At 40.3% G+C, this 22,356-nt stretch overlaps 1 protein-coding gene across 1 annotated transcript in view; it reads right to left on the bottom strand.

Annotated features, from left to right (window-relative positions):
• FBXL5 (F-box and leucine rich repeat protein 5) overlaps window positions 1-19,598 on the bottom strand; it is a 34,219-nt gene extending 14,621 nt beyond the window's left edge. The window contains exons 1-6 of the mRNA XM_066548604.1: window positions 19,463-19,598; window positions 7,803-8,018; window positions 6,024-6,119; window positions 5,048-5,231; window positions 2,630-2,812; window positions 110-235 (exon numbers count right to left, since the gene is read on the bottom strand). Coding sequence (XP_066404701.1) covers window positions 110-235; window positions 2,630-2,812; window positions 5,048-5,231; window positions 6,024-6,119; window positions 7,803-8,018; window positions 19,463-19,546 — 889 coding nt within the window. The 5' untranslated portion in view covers window positions 19,547-19,598. The remainder of the gene's footprint in view (window positions 1-109; window positions 236-2,629; window positions 2,813-5,047; window positions 5,232-6,023; window positions 6,120-7,802; window positions 8,019-19,462) is intronic.
• Window positions 19,599-22,356: the final 2,758 nt, after the last annotated feature.

Below are 22,356 nucleotides of genomic sequence, written 5' to 3'. Positions count from 1 at the left end.
ATTAAAATCAGATGCCTGCTTCTCTCCTACCAACCTCCATTTCCCCTTTTTTTCCACTCAGCTTGTTTCTTACAGCTATGTCATCTTCACCAAAATCAATTTTACCTACCAGATTCATCTATGTCAGCATCTTCATCCCATTCCTGGAAAGCACGACTTTCATCTTTTCTGTTTTTCACCCATTCCTCATCAGGTTCAGTCTCAGTATCTGCTGCAGGACCACTGTACCAATCACCTATTCACCACCACCCCCCAAAAAGAAGGAAAAAAAAGTTAGTAAAAATTTCTCACTGCAGCATAAATCGGCACTGAAAGCTTTTCAGTATACTGTGACCTGATTTAAGAGACATAAATGAATTTCGAATTCATCTCAACTAAGACTGGACTAAACCTTAAAATAATTCTTTGTTTGATCTTTATCCTTAAGCTTCAAAAGATTCTTCAAAAGATTCAACAGTTCAATCTTCAAAAGATTCTTAGAACAGTTTCAGTACCATCCCGGAACTCACAGCTTATTCTGCCTGTCTGAGACACACACGCCTGCTATCCTCACTTGCTTAGTAGGGACAAATATGATCACAAAAATAAGAGAAACAATCATGTAATATTTGGACTGTGTAGGTGCTCAAGTTCCTTCTGGTATATAAATTATTCATCAGCTTTTAGTTTAACACTTGGTTGAAGAGATCTCTCTTTTCCTCTGAAATATCACAAATATACAGTTAACCAGCCTGGTTTTAGTCCCCGCACGTGAGAACTCCAAGATCACAAAAAAACAAATTCAGAAAGTATCCTACTTAAAACAGCTACAGAATATTTGTAACATTCATATGACTCAAATCAATACACAGTCATTTTTAGAACATCTGGATGAACATGAAGATCAGCAACAGCTCTGCTGTTTTAGCTGGTGGAGCACCCCTTCCCTCTTGAGGTTACTGCACAGGCATTAATTTACTTCAGGTTTGGACATATGGCAGCGCTGGGCTCAGGATAAGCAGCTCTGCTGCCTCCCTCAATGTACACATACTGAAAAACAAACCACCTTATTGAACTGTCTCACAGGGGGGAACCCTACTCTTCCTAAAGCAAGAGCAACTCCTGTTGAGTCATAGCTAAAAGAACAATGTTTCTTCTATGAATAACACGATGACAATGAAATCCTAATTGACTGTCAACCATGAAGTTTTGGTAACATTTCTCATCATCTTTAATCCACCTATCTTCATATTGCATAAGAAGCCTCAGAGGCCTTCTGTGTACTAGGAGGGGAAAAAAAGTAAAAAATTTGACTAAGCCTACATAAAAATACAATTCTTTTCCCTTCCCTGTGGCAGTAAATCCCATCTGAGAAGCTTCCACCCAGTTAGAGCACTTGTGTACAAACAACTGTAGTAGTACAAACAGTACATCACGAGAGCAGCTTCCTGTTGCGCCAAGCCAGGTTTAGAAGCGCTCACTTTACCAGTTGCCTATTATCTTTTTTTTGTTGTGTGTGTGTGCAGCACTGAATTATCAAGACAACTATACTTCAAAAGCAAACTTAAGAATTTGAATTTTGGAGCCTCTCTACTCAGTCCTTGGAAGCTCATGAAACAAACTATTGCTTTCAGGAAGATTTACCACCCGCCCCCCCCCCCAAAAAAAAAGAAAGAAAGAAAAATTCAGACCAAGAAGTTATTTAGTTCCTCTCTGCCTTGTACAAATTTTAGAAGCCATAAAGAATTTACTTTTTATGTATCTCTAAAGCTAAGTTATATAAACATAACTTTTTCTCTTAAAATCTCAAAGGCATACAAAAGACTTATTAAGCAGCACAGACTTTCTCCTTTTACTGAACTACACTGACGTGACAGCACTGTGAAGCCTGCAGTTCCATACTCCAGTGATTCTTTAATACTCACATAAATATGGACATAAGGCTACAAAGACATTCTGATGACTTGTAACTGGCCTCACTGGAATACAGAGTATTTTGTCTATTTGAACAGGTACTTTTGCAAAGGTCACACTTCTCAATAGTAAATTCTAATTAACAGAAGAGTTTGAGGGGAAAATTTAAAAAAAAACACTTACTGCAGTAGAAATTACTGAAATAATACACCTAAAGAATCAATACTAAAATTAAACATTCATGCAGTTTTCTTTGAAGCTTAACTAAATTGCGAGGAAACATTAGAACTCCACTTATTTTGAACTTCCTTTCAGCAGTTATGCATTTCATTTCTACCTAGTAACCTAAGAAAATAATTTTACTGATATAAGTGTAACAGCAGCATTTATAATTCAAAACTCCTTTGATTATTTAATAATTCAGATGTTGTATTAGTGAACATATTATTAGCACTCATACAAGCAAAAAAGGGGGATTTTACCTCAATAAAACTAGGTAAGCTAGATATGAAATGTGCTCAGGAGTTTTAACCAAGACAACTTCTAGTTTCTTAATTCTACAAGATTGATGTATGTTTTGGGGATTTTTAACATTCAATCAAGTTTCAGGACACTATCCTTGTCAGAAAGAACCACCTCACATGCTCAGCTGTCAGCCTGTACTAAAATGCTCTTTTTTACAGGCCCAAAGATTCTGATAACGGATGCGCTTTCAAAGGAGTTAAATGGAACTTACCTCTGGCCCAGCGAACAGGGTAAAGATGTTTCCACAGAGATCCAGTTTTAGCCAACTGTGACCATTCAGTGCTTACTTGACTACACTGACATAACTCTTGGGGGTTAAGGTAACTGAAAATGGTCACCATTACTTCAGGAGGGAGATTAGTAATATTTGTGGTGTGCCCTGTTACTTCGGTTTCTGAAATACAGAAAGCATGTGTTAATTGAAGCACAGTCTCACAGCCTTAATAACAGCAGTGAAACTCACATTTTGACTTGAAAAATCAAAAAATGTCTGAAAAATTTTTAACAACTGTTAAAGATAGGTATTGGTTTGGCTTTAAAAAGCTTTCACTGTAATGAAACACCTTGAACAACAACAAACCAGCTCAGTTTTTTGTTTGCCACTTTCTCATCTGGCTCACTCATTCAAAAAAAAAAGTAAATTAATGCTACTCAACCACAGAAAGATGAAAGCCATACCTGCTATAAATGAAATGCTTTAAGAAAAATGCCTTCTGTTGCAGGTGGTATCTGTACCTGGTCTGCCACATTCCCAGGAAACAGTACTAGCACGCAGAACCTACCAGCTGGGACCACTCTCGCTGGAAGCACTCAGCCTCTTGACTGGGACACAGAAAAGTTCATGCTCAACTCTTGGCACCTGTCTTGAACTTTATTTCTAGCTTTAGCAGCTAGCATTGACAATTTTAACTTCTGAATGATGATGAGCCATTCAGGCTGTAAAATAATAAATACTAAGTACTAAGATGAGATAATGCTAAGTATTAGGTGAGAGACGAAAATTTGACCACTGTAATTAATACTTCAATGGACAGCAGTAGGAACTATTTCCAACAGCTCTCCCTGATCACCATACTGCAAAGAAAGCTGCACACTATATAAAATAACAAATTCAGAGCTTTGGTTAGTGAGGCCTTTGGCTGTTTTAAGAGTTTTTTAATGGCTATTTTCAGAAAAATTTGCTTGAAAAACTCCTAAAGGAGTTTTTAGGAGTCCTTCGAAACAGCAGGCTTTACTAATAGTGGGGTTTTACTTCTAAAGTGCCTAGAACTTTTACAGAGAAAGAAGCATTAGATTTTTGTTTTGCAAAGAAGCTTCAAAAGTGAGCATAATGTAAACTTTATCACGTCATAAGCTATTGCTACTTCAAAAAATATAATTAAATACAGTTTCAGTTATGAATCAATGTATTTATTTGTACAACTAGCATGTTGCTGCATGAATTAGAGAATTTTGCAGGAAAATGCAGTTAAGCTTGCACAGGACTGCAAGCTATTTTACTTTCTTCCCTTTCTTAAAAAATAACGAAAAATACATATTCTCCTCTCCCAAAGCCTGAAACACAATGATTGCAGAATTACTATTGTCCCAAAAACGGCTATTCCAGCTAGATTTAAAGCAAGTAATGCCACAAAGCTAGGTCTGTCACATTCATCTGTTAAGACTCAATAGTATTTCACAGAATGGACCATGATCTTTTCTGAAGGCTTCACCTGGAGGGCAGAAAACGACCAGTTGAGTAGTTCAGAGAAGTCAAGTTTTATCAAGAAAATCTGATACAGAGTAATTAGTCAAGTTTCTCTAATGAGAGCAGCACATTTTATCAACATCACAAACTCAGTCCTTGAGAGCTCACTCCATGTATAAGACTCACACCAGCCTTACACTTTTGGTACATTAACTCCCCTTCCTTGAAGCATCAATTCTTTTTTGTTAAGAGAGAAAACTCTAAATACTGACAACTTAGGCTGATTCAGGAGTCATAAAATGAGCCTGAAGTCTACTTTAGTAGTTATTTATTCTAAGTTTCACCAGAAAAGGTAATTGGAGATAAATGCAAAGTAAGTACCCACTTTCAGAACACGCATTTCCTCTGACTTATTCACATGCTGCACAGATTCATTCACTTGCATTACTCACAGATCCTTTCTCATTCCTGAGAGGCCCAGGAAAGTTAGGTAGAGGAGCTGGGAAGGTGAATGCTTTTAATCTGAAATATTGTCACTTGGATAACTATTCTGTGTTATTAAAACATCAACAGAAAAAGCTTACAAAGCTTACAAACCAAGAATGAAATGCAGACTCTGGAAATAGAAAATATAATTTCAATAGAAGCATGAAATTAAAAGTTAATTACATTTTCTATCTGTTTATTGTATCAAATATTAACATGGGAGGGAAGAGAGAAGAAGACTGTTGAGAACAGGTAAATAGTGAAGTACTATCTACCTTATAACTTGCCAAGATGCCCATATCAAACAATTAAGTTTCTGAAGTTTCAAAACTGGTTTGCAGATATGCCCATTTTATAAGAACTACTCTTTCGGCCCATATGTAACTAGGTACATCACTAGGTGTGTTTTTTAGATAAAAACTGCAGTTTAAAAGTTACTTTAATTAGATACTTCACCTTGATCTGCCTTCTCATCCACAGAATACTTAAAGACCTTCTGAAGCTCTTCTACTTGATTCCACTTACTGAGACCTCTGAATTCTGCAGCCTCTTTCTGTGAGCAGTGCTGTGCAATTACTTTCTTCTTAATATCTTTCAGCTCTTCATAAGTGAAGTATTCCATCAACATTGGCTGAAAAACCTAACACAAAGGAAAAAGGGTAAAAAAAATCTGGTGCTGACAGAAATAGTCAATAATGCTACACAGATCTACCTACACAGAATTTCCTGTTTCAAATTCTCTCAAAGTAAAACATGTTATTCATTAAGTGAACCTAAGGACAGGACCATGGAAGTTTTAAATTCTAACTCCCTACCTTCTGACAGAACATAGCACAGTATCAGGCAAGCTGTTTTAATTGTTTTCCCCACCAGAATAAGGAAGGGATTAAAGTTGCTTAACCTATATAACTTATCAAGGTACTCACATGGAAGGCAAAGTAAAAAGGAAGAAAAACATGAGAAAAGACTTCCCATGGACAGGCTTGAGAAGATGCTTCCCAGTTTTTGGATACCCATAAATCATCAGACTGGCAGTACTAGTCTGTGTTTCAAATATAGGTCAGAAGCTGCTTGGGAGTGTCAGTTTGAGTCATGACGCACTGGTTTACAGGACATCTCTTCTCTCATTTAAGTTTTGCTACATATCCATTTAAACTACTTGCTGCAAACAATCCTAGCCCCAATGGACTTCTGTTATCAATTTTTTTAAGAATTAGAATTTCAGCATAAACTTCCTATATTCTCAGTTTCAGAACATGTCACTTTTCAGTCAGAGTACTGAACAATGACACCACAGTCTTGAATGTAAATTAGCATAGCAATAAAAACAGAGAACTGAAAAAACAACGAACTTCTGAGCCATTTGTCCCCATTCAGTTATTCCAAGCCCCAAGGAAGGTCTTCATCACATTTGAAGAAAATCTTTACCTACCTCCTCTTCCTCTTTCATATGAGGAAGGAAATCCCTGGTAAAGGCCTCCAATCTCTCCTTCAGCTGTTTCGCATAGTTTAGCTGTTCATATTCATTCTGAGAAGAAAGCAAAGACTTAATGGTTACCCAATCTCATCCAGTCATCCAAGGATTGAACTGTCCAATAAAGCAGTGGTTCAAAGGAAAGCCCATTATGCCCTTCCCATGCATGCAGCAGGTTTGCCCTACTTCATGGTGAGAATGTGTTTACTTAATGACGCTGACACTGAGTACTGGCCTTTAACAGGCAGAGCAAAGGTCCCATTTATTGTCTTAGCATATAGGAATTCATTTCTCTAATCCCATTTTTACTTAGGAGCAAGGACTGAAATCTGCCAATCTGCAATCTCACACAAAGTTCAAAGTAGTAGCAGACTAATTTAAGTATTTGTATGGTTTGTATGTAAAGTGTTCTACGATAAAACAGCTCTACTTGATCTTTTAACTGAATACATTTTACCTTAGTTATTCTAAAATTCTAACTTCCAAATTATAAGCAAAATTTATGGTCAGGCTTCCTGTACAGATTTTTACTTTGGAAATTGAAAGAACTCTTAAATAAAGATCTAACTGACTTGTAAACATTCAAGTTCATCCAACCACATGTATAAATTTGTTAAGACTACTCTCTGAGTCACTGGTAAGAAGCTGATTCTGAAATCTGCCCAGTAATTGCAACATACTGAAGTTCCTCCTAACTCTTACTGCGAATGCTGTTTTTCTTTTTAAGCTTCTACAACATCAAGAAACCCTGACTATTACAGAGACAAGATTAGGCCATCAGTTTAAATTAAACTAACCACTAAAGAAATCTGGTTTTGCACACTTCAGAAATCAAGTAACAGAATAACACCAGCATCCTATCAGAGAAGGTCTAACACATAGCCAAGTGTTAAATTTCCTTCTTTCCTCCATTTCCTGATTTGTTAATGGACACAAAGCAAAATTTAAGGTTTAGTATGCATAGGGAAAAAAAAAAAAATCATTGTAGGGTTCCCAAGCCAAAATGAGGCTCAGATGGTAAAACAGAGTCAATCAATTGCATATTTAGTATTTTTCTTACTGAAAATCTGTACCACACATACTAGAAATGTAATGTGGGATGTCAAACTGGACACTATAGTTCTTATGGAGCAGGAAGGAGGAGTTGAGTTGGGTACCCTTAGAGAAAGACATGGAAAAATTCAAGAAGAATTCTACTGGAGAAGAACTTCGAGTTAAGTCGCTATCAAAAAAGCCAGATGCAGAAATAACAGAGTTCTTTGATGACTGGACTACTAACAGGACTGCTGAGCCACAGATTAATGGAAGGAGTACATGAGCCACAGAATAAAACAATGCTGCTTTTTTTGTAAGTCTGGGAATCATCTCCATTTGTGACAACAATCACCAAAAAAAAGATCCTTAAGGTTTCCTAACTAATTAATAAAACCCCATTTTTTCTATAGCCAGGAACTTCTGAGCAGTTAGCCGAACAGTCTTTATATTTGAAACTTCCCTGCTATCTCTCCAAAACACCTCAAATTATACAGTGAAGACTGTCTGTCACAAAACACATCTCTGAAATTTTTTTACTAGAAACTCAGTAATTGTGGTAAATGGCAAAAGAATTTGTGTTTTGGACTAGAAATAAAAATTTCTTCTTCCTCATTAGTTTCATTCATAAAGAATATGAAGAGCCAAGGCAAACTAATCACAGAATGTTTTCCTCAGGTCACAAATCTCTCACAGCCTACTTACCTTGACGTTCTTTAGCCCTTTCTCAAACAGGCTAAGCATCTCTGAGAGTTTGTTGTCCGAGTGCACGTTGTACACAGTCCGGCTGCGCTGCTGAAGCAAACCAATGATACACTCATTTTCAATCTGCTCGTGCATCTTAAATTCCTTGAATGTAGCATAAAGAGATTGCAGCAGAGCCCGAAAATCATTGTTGTTGGAGAAGTTGGTCTTGGAAAGCTAGAAAAAAGAAGTTCATGAAAAAACAATGAAAATCATGTCAAACACAAGTTAAATCCTTAGAATAGGCATCAGCTCCAAGGAATTCATCACTTCCCTTACTTATAAAAGGTAAACACCATCAGTTTTAAACACAAAACGAAGCCATTAAAATCAAAGTTGTATTTAAGCACCATAAACTAAATCTTGTGAAATACTGAGGTAAACAAATGTAGAAAGATTTCCTGGCGGAAGTCAATGCAATCTCCCCAGCCCAGCAGATTACTGACAGGACCTTTCCCAATCCACATTTCTGTCCATACCAAAAAGCCATTAACATAGGCCCCTGAGCCCATCCTTAGAGATGTATTACCCATAAGGAATATTGAGTCCTACCAGTGAATACAAACTACATTAGCTGTTGGAGAAGGTTTCCAATGGAGCAAAACCCAACAAAACAAGACAGATCAAAATTCTAGGTAATACAGTAGTGCCATTTTTACATGTGTACAGTCATCATCAACAACAATACATTTAAAAACTGCATTTTCCTTCAGTGAACATAGAAAACCAGAGATTTTTCCATTCTTATGCTTTATTCCAAGCACAGCTTCAAGAATCATAGCCTACAGCAGTAGCAGGCTACAAGACCAAGCACTAAAAGTAGACTCCAATTCAGAAAACAAGCTACCATAATATTCACAAGTGGCTTACCTACAAAGACTCTGGAATCTATGAGTTTTACAAGAAATGGGAATATGAGACATACATATTACTTACATCAAAATCAACTACAAATTGAGATATGCAAATTTTTTTCATTAAAAACCCCCAAATGTACTTACTCATTGTGACATTGCATTGCCACTTCCTGGCAGGCACCAGCAAAATGCAACTGAAACATGCTGGACACCTGCCAAATCCTTATGCAACTCCAAGTCAGCTGTGCATACTGTACATTACATGCTGTACATATGAGCAAAATGACTCTCACTATGGAAAGACAAAGTTACTTAGCCCCAGAAGTGAGAGAAAATACAGTGAGGCTTAAGAGGGGTTTTTGGTTTTTCTCTTTTTTTTCCAATACACTTTAGACCAACTACTGACAGAAGTCAGAAAAAATGTATGCCTGTAACACACCGTTAGGATTTGAAGCATATGTTGTTCTGTATTCCTAATGGGGAAAGATCTTGGCTTCAAAGGCCATTTCAATCTCCCACTACACCGAGAGAACACAGCATTAGAAGCAGTGGCACTACATGAAACTGAGGGCTTGACTTTCCACACTGAAAAGAAGAAGCCTGAGCCAGCACAGGCAAAGGGCACAGAAGCAACTCCTCAGGACAGCCTCCTCGCCTCCCAGAACCTGCGGGTAACGTCTCAATAACTAACTGGGGTTTCTCAAGTGGCATTTCCTTTGATCAAGGACAGTGTTGATACAGCTCATTCTACCCATAAGGATCCACAAAGTGACTGAAGGCAGTCTCCAAAGGCCCTTTACCCTCCAAGAATCCCACATGCTCCCAAATGCTTAGCATTTTGATTGACTTAAAAAATATAAACAAGACTGCTGAAGTGGGTAACAGGAAGGTTCCACAAATCTACTGTATTCTGCTGTCGGCTTTAAAAACAAATAATGAAAATGGTTCTGATAAAAAATTGGCATCTGCTCATCATCTTGACTCAAAGCCTTTTCAAGACTCAAAATGTTCTGTTGAATCTACCTATTGTCATCCACAAATCTAGAATAAATAAATAATCAATGTGCATGCAAGAACATCCATTAGAAATGGATTGTTATAGAAGCCACTGTAACATGAAGCACTTGTATATTCACCTCTGCTACTGAGGCTTCCAGCAGAGATATCCAGCAGATTAGGATCTATGGAGAAGATATTGAAATTCAGTAACTATACTTGAATCAGAAATCACTGTATTAAAAAGGTCAGCCAAAGCTGAGAACAACTGGCTTTTCAGAGAACAGATAGCCTAGCAACAAAGTCACCCGGTCAGACCTGTAATTTCATTACCAGGATTGATGAAGTCTCATGATAGGGGACCAAGACTATTAACAGACAGCAGCTACTCCATTCCAAGGTCCACTTTTCACCAGCTCTAACAAGGAAAACTAGTGCAAGAGTTTAGTAGGGCCAGAAGAAAAATCCCACACCCCCAAATTCAGAGAGAGAATGGCAAGGAAGAAGAAATGGACTGGATAATGGATTTTTTTTTGACTCATCAAAAATATAAAGCCTGAGAGAACCCTGAACTGGCTTAAAATCCACAGCACTAAACCACAGCCACCAGTGTTCAAGAAACTTGGGCGCTTCCTGGGCTTCTGAAGACATTACATTTCAACAGCTGTACATTACAGCACAACTGGTTTTGTGTTTGGAATGCAAACTCTAATTGAGGAGCAGTACCACAAGAGCAACAGTTTCAGTGGCTCCTGAAATTAAGAATTATTCATAACCCAAACAGCCTGAGCAACTGTCCAAACAACAGTCAGTCCTTTGTATTGTAATGTCTGTTTGAAACACGTCGGAGACTTATGGCGGATGCAGCCATCATCTAGAAGTAGCCAGGAGCTTTTAAATTCACTTTATTTAAACTTTTATTAAAAGAAAAAAAATTATGCAATTAAAGCATAGCCATACTTGAAAAATCTTTGTAGCTCAGACAAGTATATGCCAGCTTTAGGTGAGTGTTCACCTTATTGGACTATAACAGAGCAATTAACACAGTCAAGATGAATGTACAGACTTGTAGCAAACATACATCTTTCCTTACTAAAACACACTGTTTAATTTTTGTGCTTAAAGAACAAGATACCAATCCTGGCAATATTAACAGCAATTGCTCTTTAGACAGTGCTTCATGTTCACAACACTCAACTGAAATAACTCTACCCTCAACTCTTGCAGCTCCCTCATGGCTTTAGTGCTTTCATAAAAAAAAAATTAAACTTTCTATCTGATGAAGACATAGACATTTCTATCCAAAATGTTGTGAATAAATAAGGAAGCTCAAAACTGCTAATTAAATAACCAAACAAAACACAGTATTTAACTTGGTTTCTGGAAGTGTTTTATACATGGAAAAATGTCTTCTCAGAAGAAGGAAATTAATTTTCCAGCAATGTTAGTTTACAGTGAGTAAACTGAAACAGTTTTTTCCTACTAACTATGCCAAAAATACATTTAAGAAGTGAAAAATGTTTGCTTCTTCCTCCCAACCATACTATGAACCAACAAGGAGAAAGCAGCAAAGAGGAATAAAGAAAAAGTACACTGCTCTTATCAGACTAGCACAGCCATAAGCAAAGTCTATGCTGCATGCTAACATTCCCAGTTACAACTATCTCTATTCCCAACTACAAGCTGGAAAACAACAAAAAATTGAGGAAGGAGAATAGGAGCAGAAAAAATTATTTTTTCACTCTCCCTATAGATTTCACAAATTTAAAATGGAATAATTTCTCAAGGTTAAGAAGTTTCATGTGGGTACAAATTCACAAGCCGCTTTATTTCAAATGGAGGTTTTCCCTTATAAGCATGTGAATTCTGAACAAGCACTAACCTTAAAAATTCAGTCTGGAATCTAAAAAAATTGAAGACATTTTTTTCTTCCTGGTCTTCTTGATCAATTGTTGTTCTTTCTCATGTGTCATCCCAAGTTAAATTTTTGAGAGGTCATTCCTCTATATTCTATGTATAACCACATCAAGACAATCAGCTGATAGCCATAGGATATGAAATAAAAGATGTAATATTCCTGATAATCAATGCAGACTAGACTCCTACCACTAGTTAACTTATTAGATTTAAAACTAATTTAAGAAATAGTAAAATATTTTTCATTATGGAGCTGGTAGACGATTCTGATTAAAAGAAAAAAGATATCAGGATAAATATCAGGGAAGTTTTTCACCCACAAGGTGGCTGGGAACTGGAACAGGCTCCACAAGGAAGCGGTCACAACACCAAACCTGACAGAATTCAAGAACCTTTTGGACAACACTGTCAGGCACATGGTGTGACTCTTGGGGTTGGGATTCTTGCACAAGGCCAGGAATTGGACTCAATGATTCTGATGGGTCCCTTCCAACCCAGAATATTCTATTATCCTATTCTACAATTCTATGAAAAAAAACCAACTGGTTTTTATAATAGAATAGTACCAGAAGAAAAAAGGAGCAGGCATTACTAGTCAGCTGTATCTTTTCACTGTTACATTCTTAGGTATTAGCACTCAGCATTTGCAGTAGCACTAAAATTCAAAGGACAAACCTGGACTCTGCAAAGGCATTTATCTCAATTTCAGGCACAAGAAAATGGAGGAACAAAATCCATAACAAGGTGTGCCTGTGTCAACAGCAAGAGCATGTGGTTTCATGTTATACTTAATCTGCTGGAAATGAGGGCGTGGGCATGGAGGAGGAAACACACCGAGGGAGCAGCCCTGCCTCTAACTGCACATTCCTGCTGCTTCCCTGCAAGATGTGCTGGCAATCATGCAGCTGCAAGATGAATCCCTCTGGTGTACTAATCCAGGAAGGAGCTCTGCCTTTTACTGGGTTCATTTTTCACCTGGCTGGAGCACCACTAACACCCAGTTACAAGCCATGTCCTACTTAGGAATGCCCAAGAAGTTCAGCTGATACTGTCCCCAAGGAAGAACTCAGGTGCTGAGGTAGCCAAGCCAGGAGAATGACTGTCCTCAGTGTTACCTCTCCTTGGCTTGCTCTTTATGTAAAATATAGGAGGTGAACAGTAAGAGAATTAGCTAAACTGCTTCACACTCCCACCTGGTTATGTGTATGAAGCCTTAAATCAGGGGCGAAATCAGTTTTCTACCCTGGGCACTTTTCTTGGCAATGGGTCAACCCAAATAATACCAATTATTTAAGCAGGAAGGACAGAATGTGGCAGAACCCAACAAGAAATCCAAGGCTTTCAAATGCCCTTTTTTCCCATGTTGTCTTCTCAATGCAACCCCATCCTCTGTGTAATCTCCTAGTTGTTTTGCAGCATCACTAAAGTCTTGAAACTGCTTTTTAAAAAACCCAACTACTCAAAAAAAAAAAACCCAAACCAAACAAAACAGACAAAAAGCCCCACAAACCAAAACCAACCAACAAACAGCACAGAAGATTCAGGCACACAAAATTACAGAATTATTTTGTTTTCGAAGAACACTGGTAACAGGGAAGGTGAAACCTCACATTCTATTTTCAAAGGCTAAGATCAAGCTGATAAATGCCAAACATAAGAGAACAGTGAAAAAACCTCCTGTATTTCCATTTTCATTGGTGTATTCCATATCAGTCTTGTACTACATCCACAGTCAATTTTCTCTAATGAACACCTATAGATCAGGTTTTGAACCATGGAGAGCATTTCACAATGAGATATGAATAACAACATGGGACTAACTCAACCAAGATTTTCAGTGATGCAATTGCTACAAATGTCAGATCCTCTTGGGGTTCACAGTAGAAAGCACAGCTCAAGATGCACTGATAAGATCAGCTAAGCCTCCTTCACCCTGTGATTTCCACAGGCAGAAGCTTACCAAGGCTGGAAGAAAAAAAGATACCACCAGGTCTGTAGAGAAGAACTAAAAAGAATAAAAAAATTTAAAACCAATTAAAAAGCTACTAAATATATGAGCTATGAGGACCTTGAATGAAAACATGATGAACACTTGCAACCATGCTGTTATTTATCTACCTGTGTCCCACTATTCTAAATGCCATGGAAGACTTCTTTCCTGGTTTATATCCTCAAGGATACAGGTTCCTACTAAGACCTGGTCTTCTGGCCCTCTGTAAGGTCATACCTGAAGCCCCAGGAGTGAAATCTCCCACTGCAGTAACTCACAGAACCAGAGCAAAAAAGTCTTTGCACCTCTGCATCAGTCTGACTATAAGTTCCTAACACAAAAGACACTGGAAAAATTCTCCACTCCAGCTTAATCCACCTTGGGCACTAACTGCAAAAGCAAAAAGCCAAGTAAGTCTCAAGAATTACAACTTGCAGTATTTAGTCAGCTAGAGCATATTCTATGATAGCTGCACAAAACCTGTACTGATACACACTAATTAAAGTTCCTGGATTCTTAAAAGGCACCAGTTTTTTTTTGGTTTTTTTTTTTTTTTTTTTTTGTAACACAGAACATGAGAGAATAAATTGTTGCAAAAAGGACAAAGGTGGGTTGTTACTGCTCTCCAGAACAGACTGGGACAGAGGATGAAAAATCAGAGCAGTGTGTGAAAGGTGAACAGAAAACTTTTCTCATTTAATGCTGGGGAAAAATAGTTAATAAGCAATTACTTGGGAGAAAAAACTGCTATCATGTCTGGCAAAAAAAAGAAATAAAAGCATCTGGTAAGTAAGAAAAAATAGGTGCTTTGATAGACAAAATTCAAGAAAGTATGAGAAGGTAGCAACAAGTGCTGGAAGTGTCCTGAAAAAAGTGAAATTGCTATACAGCTCTGAAAAACCTCAAAAAAGATAACTGGTATAGCTCCTGATGAAACAGACATAGACAACAAACCGCCCCTCTATCCCTGGATGCTAATGAGGAGATTTAATTTCCTTCCATCAATGAAGGAATTTCCTTCCATCTTTTGCCTGCAGTGAAAGCACAGCCTGCCTAAGTTTGCAGACTTACTACAGCTAAACATCTCAAGCAGCTCTTTCATCCCAAACAAAGGTGAAGGCAGATGCTCAATGCTACAGCACATTAACTGGGAATAACCAAAAACTATGAATTTCTAAACCAACACACACTTATTTGAAGCAACACTGGAAAATTAATGGCAGTGTACTGAAATATTGAAAAGGGATTTCAAAAGGAGAAAAAAAGCTTTACTAACTTTTTTTTTATTAGAAACACAGATACGCTTTTCTTCTTGGAACATGCATTTTCTGCTCTCAAGGCTATCAAGGGAAAAACATTTCACTTTGAAACAGTAAGTCCTAAGTTAATTGGTCCAATTTTTCAGATTTCAGTCCCCCTGGCTGCCAGAAAAAGTATGATCTTGATGTGGTCATAAAATGCCCTGTCCAATGCTTTACAATGCCAAATCCACTCAATTCAGAGGATTTTTCCACTTCTAAATGGTTCATCATACTACAGATGACACGAGAAAATCACAAATTTAACATATGAAACCATTTCATTCTCTTCAGCAGAAGCCAAAGGTAAGTGCAGGTAACTTGAACAGAACAGCATTTAGACTTCAAATTAAGAGGACAGAGAACAGAGATTATAAGAGAAGAAAAGCAATACTTTAAGTTGACTATTTAACAGGAAAGACAGATGACAACAGAAAAAAATTAATGTCTTCTTTGCTCAAATCTGCATGAAAAAATTAACCAGGAAAATATTTATGGCAAATAATTTTTAGCTAAGAGTCAGAAGTGTAGACTAGAAAAGAAAAACACTAGTTAAATATTTATGCAAGTTCAATGCATTCAAGTCACCAGAATATGACAAAATTGATCTAAATTTCCAGGAAGAACTAGCCAAAGCAATTACTGAACCATGAGAAATAACTGCAGAGGTCTTTTGTAGAAAGATGAGATCACAGGAGACTGAAGTCAAGCAAACAAAAGAAGGACCTTAGATGCTTTTGCTCAAACACCCAAAGGTTTCACAATAAAGCTGAGCTATTAAAGCAGCTGTTCCCTCCTGCCATGGTTCACCCTGTTCCCTCCCATACTGACAACCTGGTTCTGGAGCTTGTTTGACCTCTTACTGAGCCAGTTTTACTGAATCGCCTTTCGCTTCAGTTCCCCAGATGAACTAGCTGCTCATCACGAAGCCAGACAAGCATAAAGGATATCATCAGCAATTAACCCTTCCAGCAGCAGCCAGTTATCACAGCCACTCAGTCACAGTATGAAGTCCCACACCAGTTTTGAGAGGCAGACACAAGGACGTGAGAACAAGCAATCACCGGTATCTTCATTACAGCACTTAAGAGTGTAACCATTTTTCCTACTCCTAAAGCACCCTAAACTTGCTGGGCAATTCTGTATCACAAAGATTTGAAAACATGCTATGGCTGCAGTAACTCTACAAGCGAGCAGGAAGCTTGAAATCCCATACTGGAGAACATGGTGTCTTGCTTCTGAGGAAGGCCTAGCCAAAATTTAATTGCAGGCTGTACGTAGACCAGAGTCTGCTACTTTAGTAGTCCCAATCTTGAAGCTATAAAAATTAACAATTGGCCAGCACAGATTTGTTTAGAAAAAAGAATCTGACTTCCTTTTGATAAGATAACCAAACCACTTAAAACAGAAATGATACATGTTACAGATCATGATCTCTCTAAGGTTTTTGGTATTGTTTTACCTTAGAGCAAAGTAACTGAGCCTGCAGGAAATCACTGGGTAGCTCAAACACTTGCAAACAGTGCTCTCACGCTACCAGTCTCCAGCCAGACCAAAATGGGATTTTCATTATCAGCTGAAATCTGTGTTGTTTCATTTGTGACAGATACAATACTTTCAGACACAGCTAGGAAAGCTGGTATTACACAAGTGGCACATTCTCAAGTGCAGAAAAGACAAGACCATAATGCGACAACAGAGACAGCCTCACTGGACATGAGCACGCTGACTCGGACCAGTGCATAGTGCTCCATACAGGACAGGAGCCTAATGACAAAAATGAGAGGGAATTTGAGCATCAGTCCTCAGAGAAGCATGGGATTAGAGAAGCACAAAGCAAGTACGCTGCTGTTAAAAAAAGAACTGCAGAACAACAAATCTGCTCTACTCGACACCAGCGCTGTCCTGTTCTGCACAAGATTTCAGGAAAACACAGACATAATTAGGCTGAGGTTTCACAGTAGCTTCAGTCAATCTAGCTGCTGGCTGTCACAGTCCCACTCTCTGCCTCCCACTGGCTTCAGTACCGCTCTGACCAGGGCTTGCTGGCAGCACTACATCAACAGAAAACCCACCCTGCTTCAAAAAAAAAATGTTTTCTGCCAGTCTGGAGCCTGAGTCACCTCAAGCACTGATGGGAGCCAGAGAGGCAGGCAATCATAACAGCAGCAGTCAGCTTAAACTGTTAGAGAATGGCAGCTTAGTTCTGACAAAAGCAACAAGTACACTGAGGTACAGCAAGCGTGACCCACGTGATGGAGGAGAATGAATCCGTTTGCTTAAGCCAGAGAACTCATAGCTAAGATGGAGGACAGGGCTACAACTGCAAATCAACACAAGATCTTTCTGAGAACGGTTCACTAGAGATGGGAAAACAGAATCTGCTCTATTTGTAGCAAAGATGACGTCAGGCATCAGGACAAGCATTTCTGTTATAAAGACTGTCTGCTGTAGCACTCCACTGCCTACAGGGGGGACATCCTCAGAGCACTTAACGAATTTTCTCATCATCAGAGTAGGAGACAGATTTGGCAACAGTGTGGATCTCCTTATTAAACATAATTCTAATTACTCATATTATCCAAGTCCAGGGCAGTGTATACAACACAGGTAAAAATGTCATTTAGGAATGCAGCAAAGGTACAGGGAGATCTTCGCTAGCAACAGCTAAAAAAGTAGAATAACTTTCCTAAACCACTAAACAGCTTAAATGTCCAATTTACTGTTCTGTCTCACATGAAGTCCTGGGAGAACAAAATAAACTGTGTATCTCTGTCCTAAAGGATCATTTAAGTGCCTATGTACTTCATCCATCAGAAACAATGTAATTGTTCTCCTGAGAAGCAAAGATGGAGAAGCACATTTCACCCTCACTAACATCCAGTGGAATTTACTAAATTCAGACACTAGCAGCAACTATATTACAGTGTACAGGGAATCCATTGAACACAGGTAACACATGATTCACAAAATTAAAGAACCCTCAAGGTCAAACTAAACTTATCAAGAGCATGGCTTTGGAGATTACACCTTTGCCATGTAAGCAGAACTACAGATTTACCTAATTGCAGCACCTCGATCACACAAGAAAGAAATTCAAATATTGGGAGCTTTTCTGGTGCAAAGCTGACATTATAAGAAGTCACAGGCAAGGCACATACCCCAAGTTCTGCAACAGGGTTTAAGGACATAAAATTGAACACTTTTTTTAAAAAGTGCCATTCCTTCATGCTTGCCCTTACTCAAAAGAACAGGGGAGCAAGAAAATTCCTGTATAAAAACTCTTAGAAAATAAAAGGTTATGAACAATACAAACTGGATAGTTTTAATAAAATTTTTCAACACTCAGGAAAACCAGTAATTGCTCCCCAGGAAGCTTTATCAGGCATGGCAAATTTGGTCAAAACTTTGTGGGAGGCTCAATAAAAGTGACAAAAATGCCTCTCTAGGAACAAAACCCAAACGACTACAAAATCTGGATGTTTAAATAAAACCTGTTCAGCTGCTGTCAAAAACACACTGAAACAGCTACCAGGAGTCAGTGGGGGTGTTTGTTTCCATTCCAATAAAATCCTCTCTGTTACAATAGCACAAATTTTTCTGCCGCCACAGATTAAGTTAATTGCAAATGTACTCTCAAATAGAAGGAAAAGTGAAAGAAACTACACAAGGTCTCCCCTTCTCCTCTCCCTCAGACCCTGTGGTCAGCCTGGCCAGCTGCAAAAACAGCTGTAGGTTTTCTTTAACCTGGTAGCAAATGGAAGAGGCACACGAAAGGATGTGGTGAATCCCAGAGCAGTGCAAGGTGCCATGAGGAAATCGGGAAGCATGAACTCCCCCATGCTGCTGGCAGCAGTAAGCTATTGTAATTGCCTCTCGTGTAACTTCACCGTTCTTTTAAATCTCTCTAGCCAATCTGGTTCTCCCAAACAGCCATTTATGCCCGGAGATGGGAGGCAAAACTTCTTGCAGTAGGAGTGCTGGCTGTGAAGTATTGGCCCAAAACCCTCCCACAACACTCAAAGCTGCTGCAGGGAAGTTTGCCTTTCAGGTGACACACCAGCCTTGATTACTTAACTACCCTGATGCAAGAATAAAAATTACCTTTGTTCACGAGCAAAATTACTCATATTTAAAATAAAAGCACATACCTAGGGTACCTTTACGCCACTCACCAGCAGAACACTGCACAGACCCGCAAGCACGGTCCCGTGCGCCGCCGGAGTGCAAGCACGGCAAGCACGGGCGGGCCGCGCTGCCCGCGCAGGGAGCGCCAGGCCCGCGGCGGCTCTGCCGGGCTGCCCGGGCGGGTGGCGCTCCCTGCGCGGCACCGCCGCCCCTCCGCGCCGGGCCGAGCGGGACACAGCTCCCGGCAGGGCAGCGAGGGCAGCCCCCGCCGTGTGCGGCCGGGGAGCGGCACCGGCCGCCCGTGAGGGGCTCAGGAGCCCCGCGGCAGCGCAGGGCAGAAGTTACCGGCGGGGCCGGGGCGCCGACAGCTGCGCACTCCCCAAACCCTCCTTCCCGCCCCGGGGCAGCGGCGCGGGGACCGCCCCGGTCCGCTACCTTGTCGCAGTAGAGCCCCACGAGCTGCTTCATGCGCCAGTGCGGGGCGGAGAACACGTCCACCTCCTCGGGGAAGGGAGCCATGTTCTCCCCATGGAGCCGCGCCGCGAACGGCGGCGCGAACGGCGGCGCGAGCATCCGCACCGCGCGTGCGCCCGCCCCGCGTGACCGCGCCCACCGCCCCGCGCGTGCGCGGCTGGCCCCGCCCCTTCCCGCCGGGAGCGGCGGAGCCGGGCCTGCCTCGGCCCGGGCGGCTGCGGCCCGGCGGGTGTCGGTGTGGGATGCGCACTGCTCGGCAGCGCAGCCCTGGGTTCATCCTAGTGAGCTGCAGTGCTGCACGACTGGAGATCCCGTGCCTTGGCAAGGCCAAGGTAGCAGCTTGCGGATGTAAAAAACATGTACGGAATCAGTTAGGTTGGAAAAGAGCTCTGAGGTCATGGACGCCAGCCCGTGACCCAGCACCTTGTCTGCCAGACCATGGCACTGAACGCCACGTCGTCTTCCCTTAAACACCTCCGGGGACGATGACTCAGTCAGCCCATTCCCATGTCTAACCACCCTTCCTCTGAGGAAATTCTTCCTAATGTCCAACCTAGAGCCTTCCCTGGAGCAGTTTAAGACTGTCCTGTCCTATTGCTATTTGCTTGGGAGAAACGACTGTCCCCCACCTGCTACAGCTCCTCCCAGGTGTTTTAGAGAGCAGTGGGCTCCACCTTGGTCTCCTCCAGGCTAAACACCCCCAGCTCCCCCAGCTGCTCCCCACAACACTTGTGCTCTGTTGCCCTGTTCCAGCACCTCAGTGTCCTTCCTGAACTGAGGGGCACAGAACTGGACACAGGATTTGCAGTGTGACCTCACCAAGAAAGGTCCTAGGAAAGCTATTTGTATATGCTGCAGCACGGAATCTGCACCCAACCCTTTGCAGCATGTGTGCCAAACGAGTAAAGTTAAGTGTGTTTGTTTAACATCCGAGGTGAATGGACCAGAAACACCTGCCTGTCATACTTATCTGCTTGTGCAACATTTCAAAGTAAACAGGAACACTGGGCCAAGCTGAGATTGCACATCAGTTTGACAAAAGCTGTAACTGTTTTACAACAATGTAGTGTTGTAAAACTGTTGACCAGCATTGCAATGTTCAGTAAATGTCACCAAAATACTTTGTCAAACACACAATAGATGCAGCAGGACCTTCTGACTGAAAACTGTGCAAGGTCTATGTTGCAGATATTAAATGTATTAGAGCTAGAGAGGTCATAGGTGTAAGCAATTCATTGTAAATATGTTGAAATATTTTCAGCAAAGTCACATGAGTTTTTAGTCTGGTATTTCTCAACATTAGTATGTTGGGAATAAAATGCTGGTACAAGCAGTAAATAGTGAACTAAGCAGAAGAGCTCATGAGTGTTACTTAGCTGACACTGCACAATAATCTTTTTATCTCTTTATCTAAGGAAATTAGTCTTAAGCACCTGTAGTACTAGGCGTTTCCTTTTCCATGAATTCTTTCCTCCTTGAAGGACTTTTGAACACACTGACCTACTTAGCCATATTTGCAAATATGTACAAACCTCAGGAGGTTAAATTCTTTCAACTTTGGGGTGGGAAAAAAAGCAGTTACACAGGAGGGAAGAAAGGAAGGCGAAGCACAGGTGTTCCACAGCTGGCTAGCCATCACACAGCTGTGCTTACTGTTTGGCAAGTGAGCAGAGCTCTGGGTTTGAGCTTGAGCGTTTCTTTCTCAGAGAGTGTGCCCTGGCACACAAGGGAGCAGGTGAGACCTTGTGGTACTGCTGTAGGTAGACCTAGGCACTGAAGACACAAACCCTTAAGAAACAATGTTTGAAGTTCATTGCTTACAGAGGAGCTTGTGAATATGAGGTCCTATTTCCAGGCCTAGAGCATGTGGTCATACAGAATTGAGGTTATTCAGAAATTCATGCTTGAGTAGTAGCAGAGGATTAACGTTGCCATCTGTTGCACCTTCCTACTGCTGGAACTTACCACTCACACCTGATAGAAATAACAGGAGAGAACATGTTGGTTCCTCATCTTCTGGGGTTCAGAATGTAAACATATGCTGAATTTCATGGTTGTTTGGGTTAATATTCAGTTTGTGAACCACAGTATCTCCAGAGCAGATATGCTGCCAATTTTCTGACTTTTCTTCATGAGCAATAAGATCATCTAGGGGAGAAGGGAGAGAGAGGGAGGAACAGTGATCTGCATCCACCATGAATTGCCAGACCTCAGGAGGCAAGATGGGCAGCCAGTTTGTGGCAGTGAATTACAATACTACAAGAAAAATTACCTGATAAAGTGATTAAAATACTGAATTTTCATGGACTAGTTTAAGAGTACACTTTGTAATTTTTTACAAGAATTTACATGGAGAGATGATTCTGAGGAGGGATTCTCCATTAATGTAATAGAAAAAGATATCATGAGATTCAGTGACTGGAAGCTAGAAGTAGACAAGTTCAAGCCAGAGCTAAGGTTTTACTCTCAAGGCTATCAAACCACTGGAACCCTGGAGATTGTTAATTTAGCCCTCATGTGAAATATTTAGAACAAAACTAGGAACACAAATTTAAAATGGCTGTGCTGAGTCAGATCAAAGGCCCTTCTGGCCTGATGTTGTGTTTCTAGAGGTTGCCAGCAAGGAAAGGAAGCTTGACAGGAGTTGAAATGGGGATCCCAACAACTCTTGGATCCAGTTTCTCTGGGATGTTTGGACAGGTTGTCTATTTGTTAAGGAACCCACATCTTCTTGCCCAAGGTGCTGTGTCCTAACCCAGTGTGCACATGGAGAAACATTCAGTATCCGTCTGTATGACTTCTTAATTTATACTGCATATTTTAAGCAAAAGTTCTAGCCTTGATGCAAAAATCAG

This window comes from Molothrus aeneus, chromosome 4 (genome assembly GCF_037042795.1).
Source record: "Molothrus aeneus isolate 106 chromosome 4, BPBGC_Maene_1.0, whole genome shotgun sequence".
Taxonomy (NCBI): domain Eukaryota; kingdom Metazoa; phylum Chordata; class Aves; order Passeriformes; family Icteridae; genus Molothrus; species Molothrus aeneus.
Note: the sequence above shows the minus strand (reverse complement) of the source record. Positions and strands in the feature narration are given on the sequence as shown.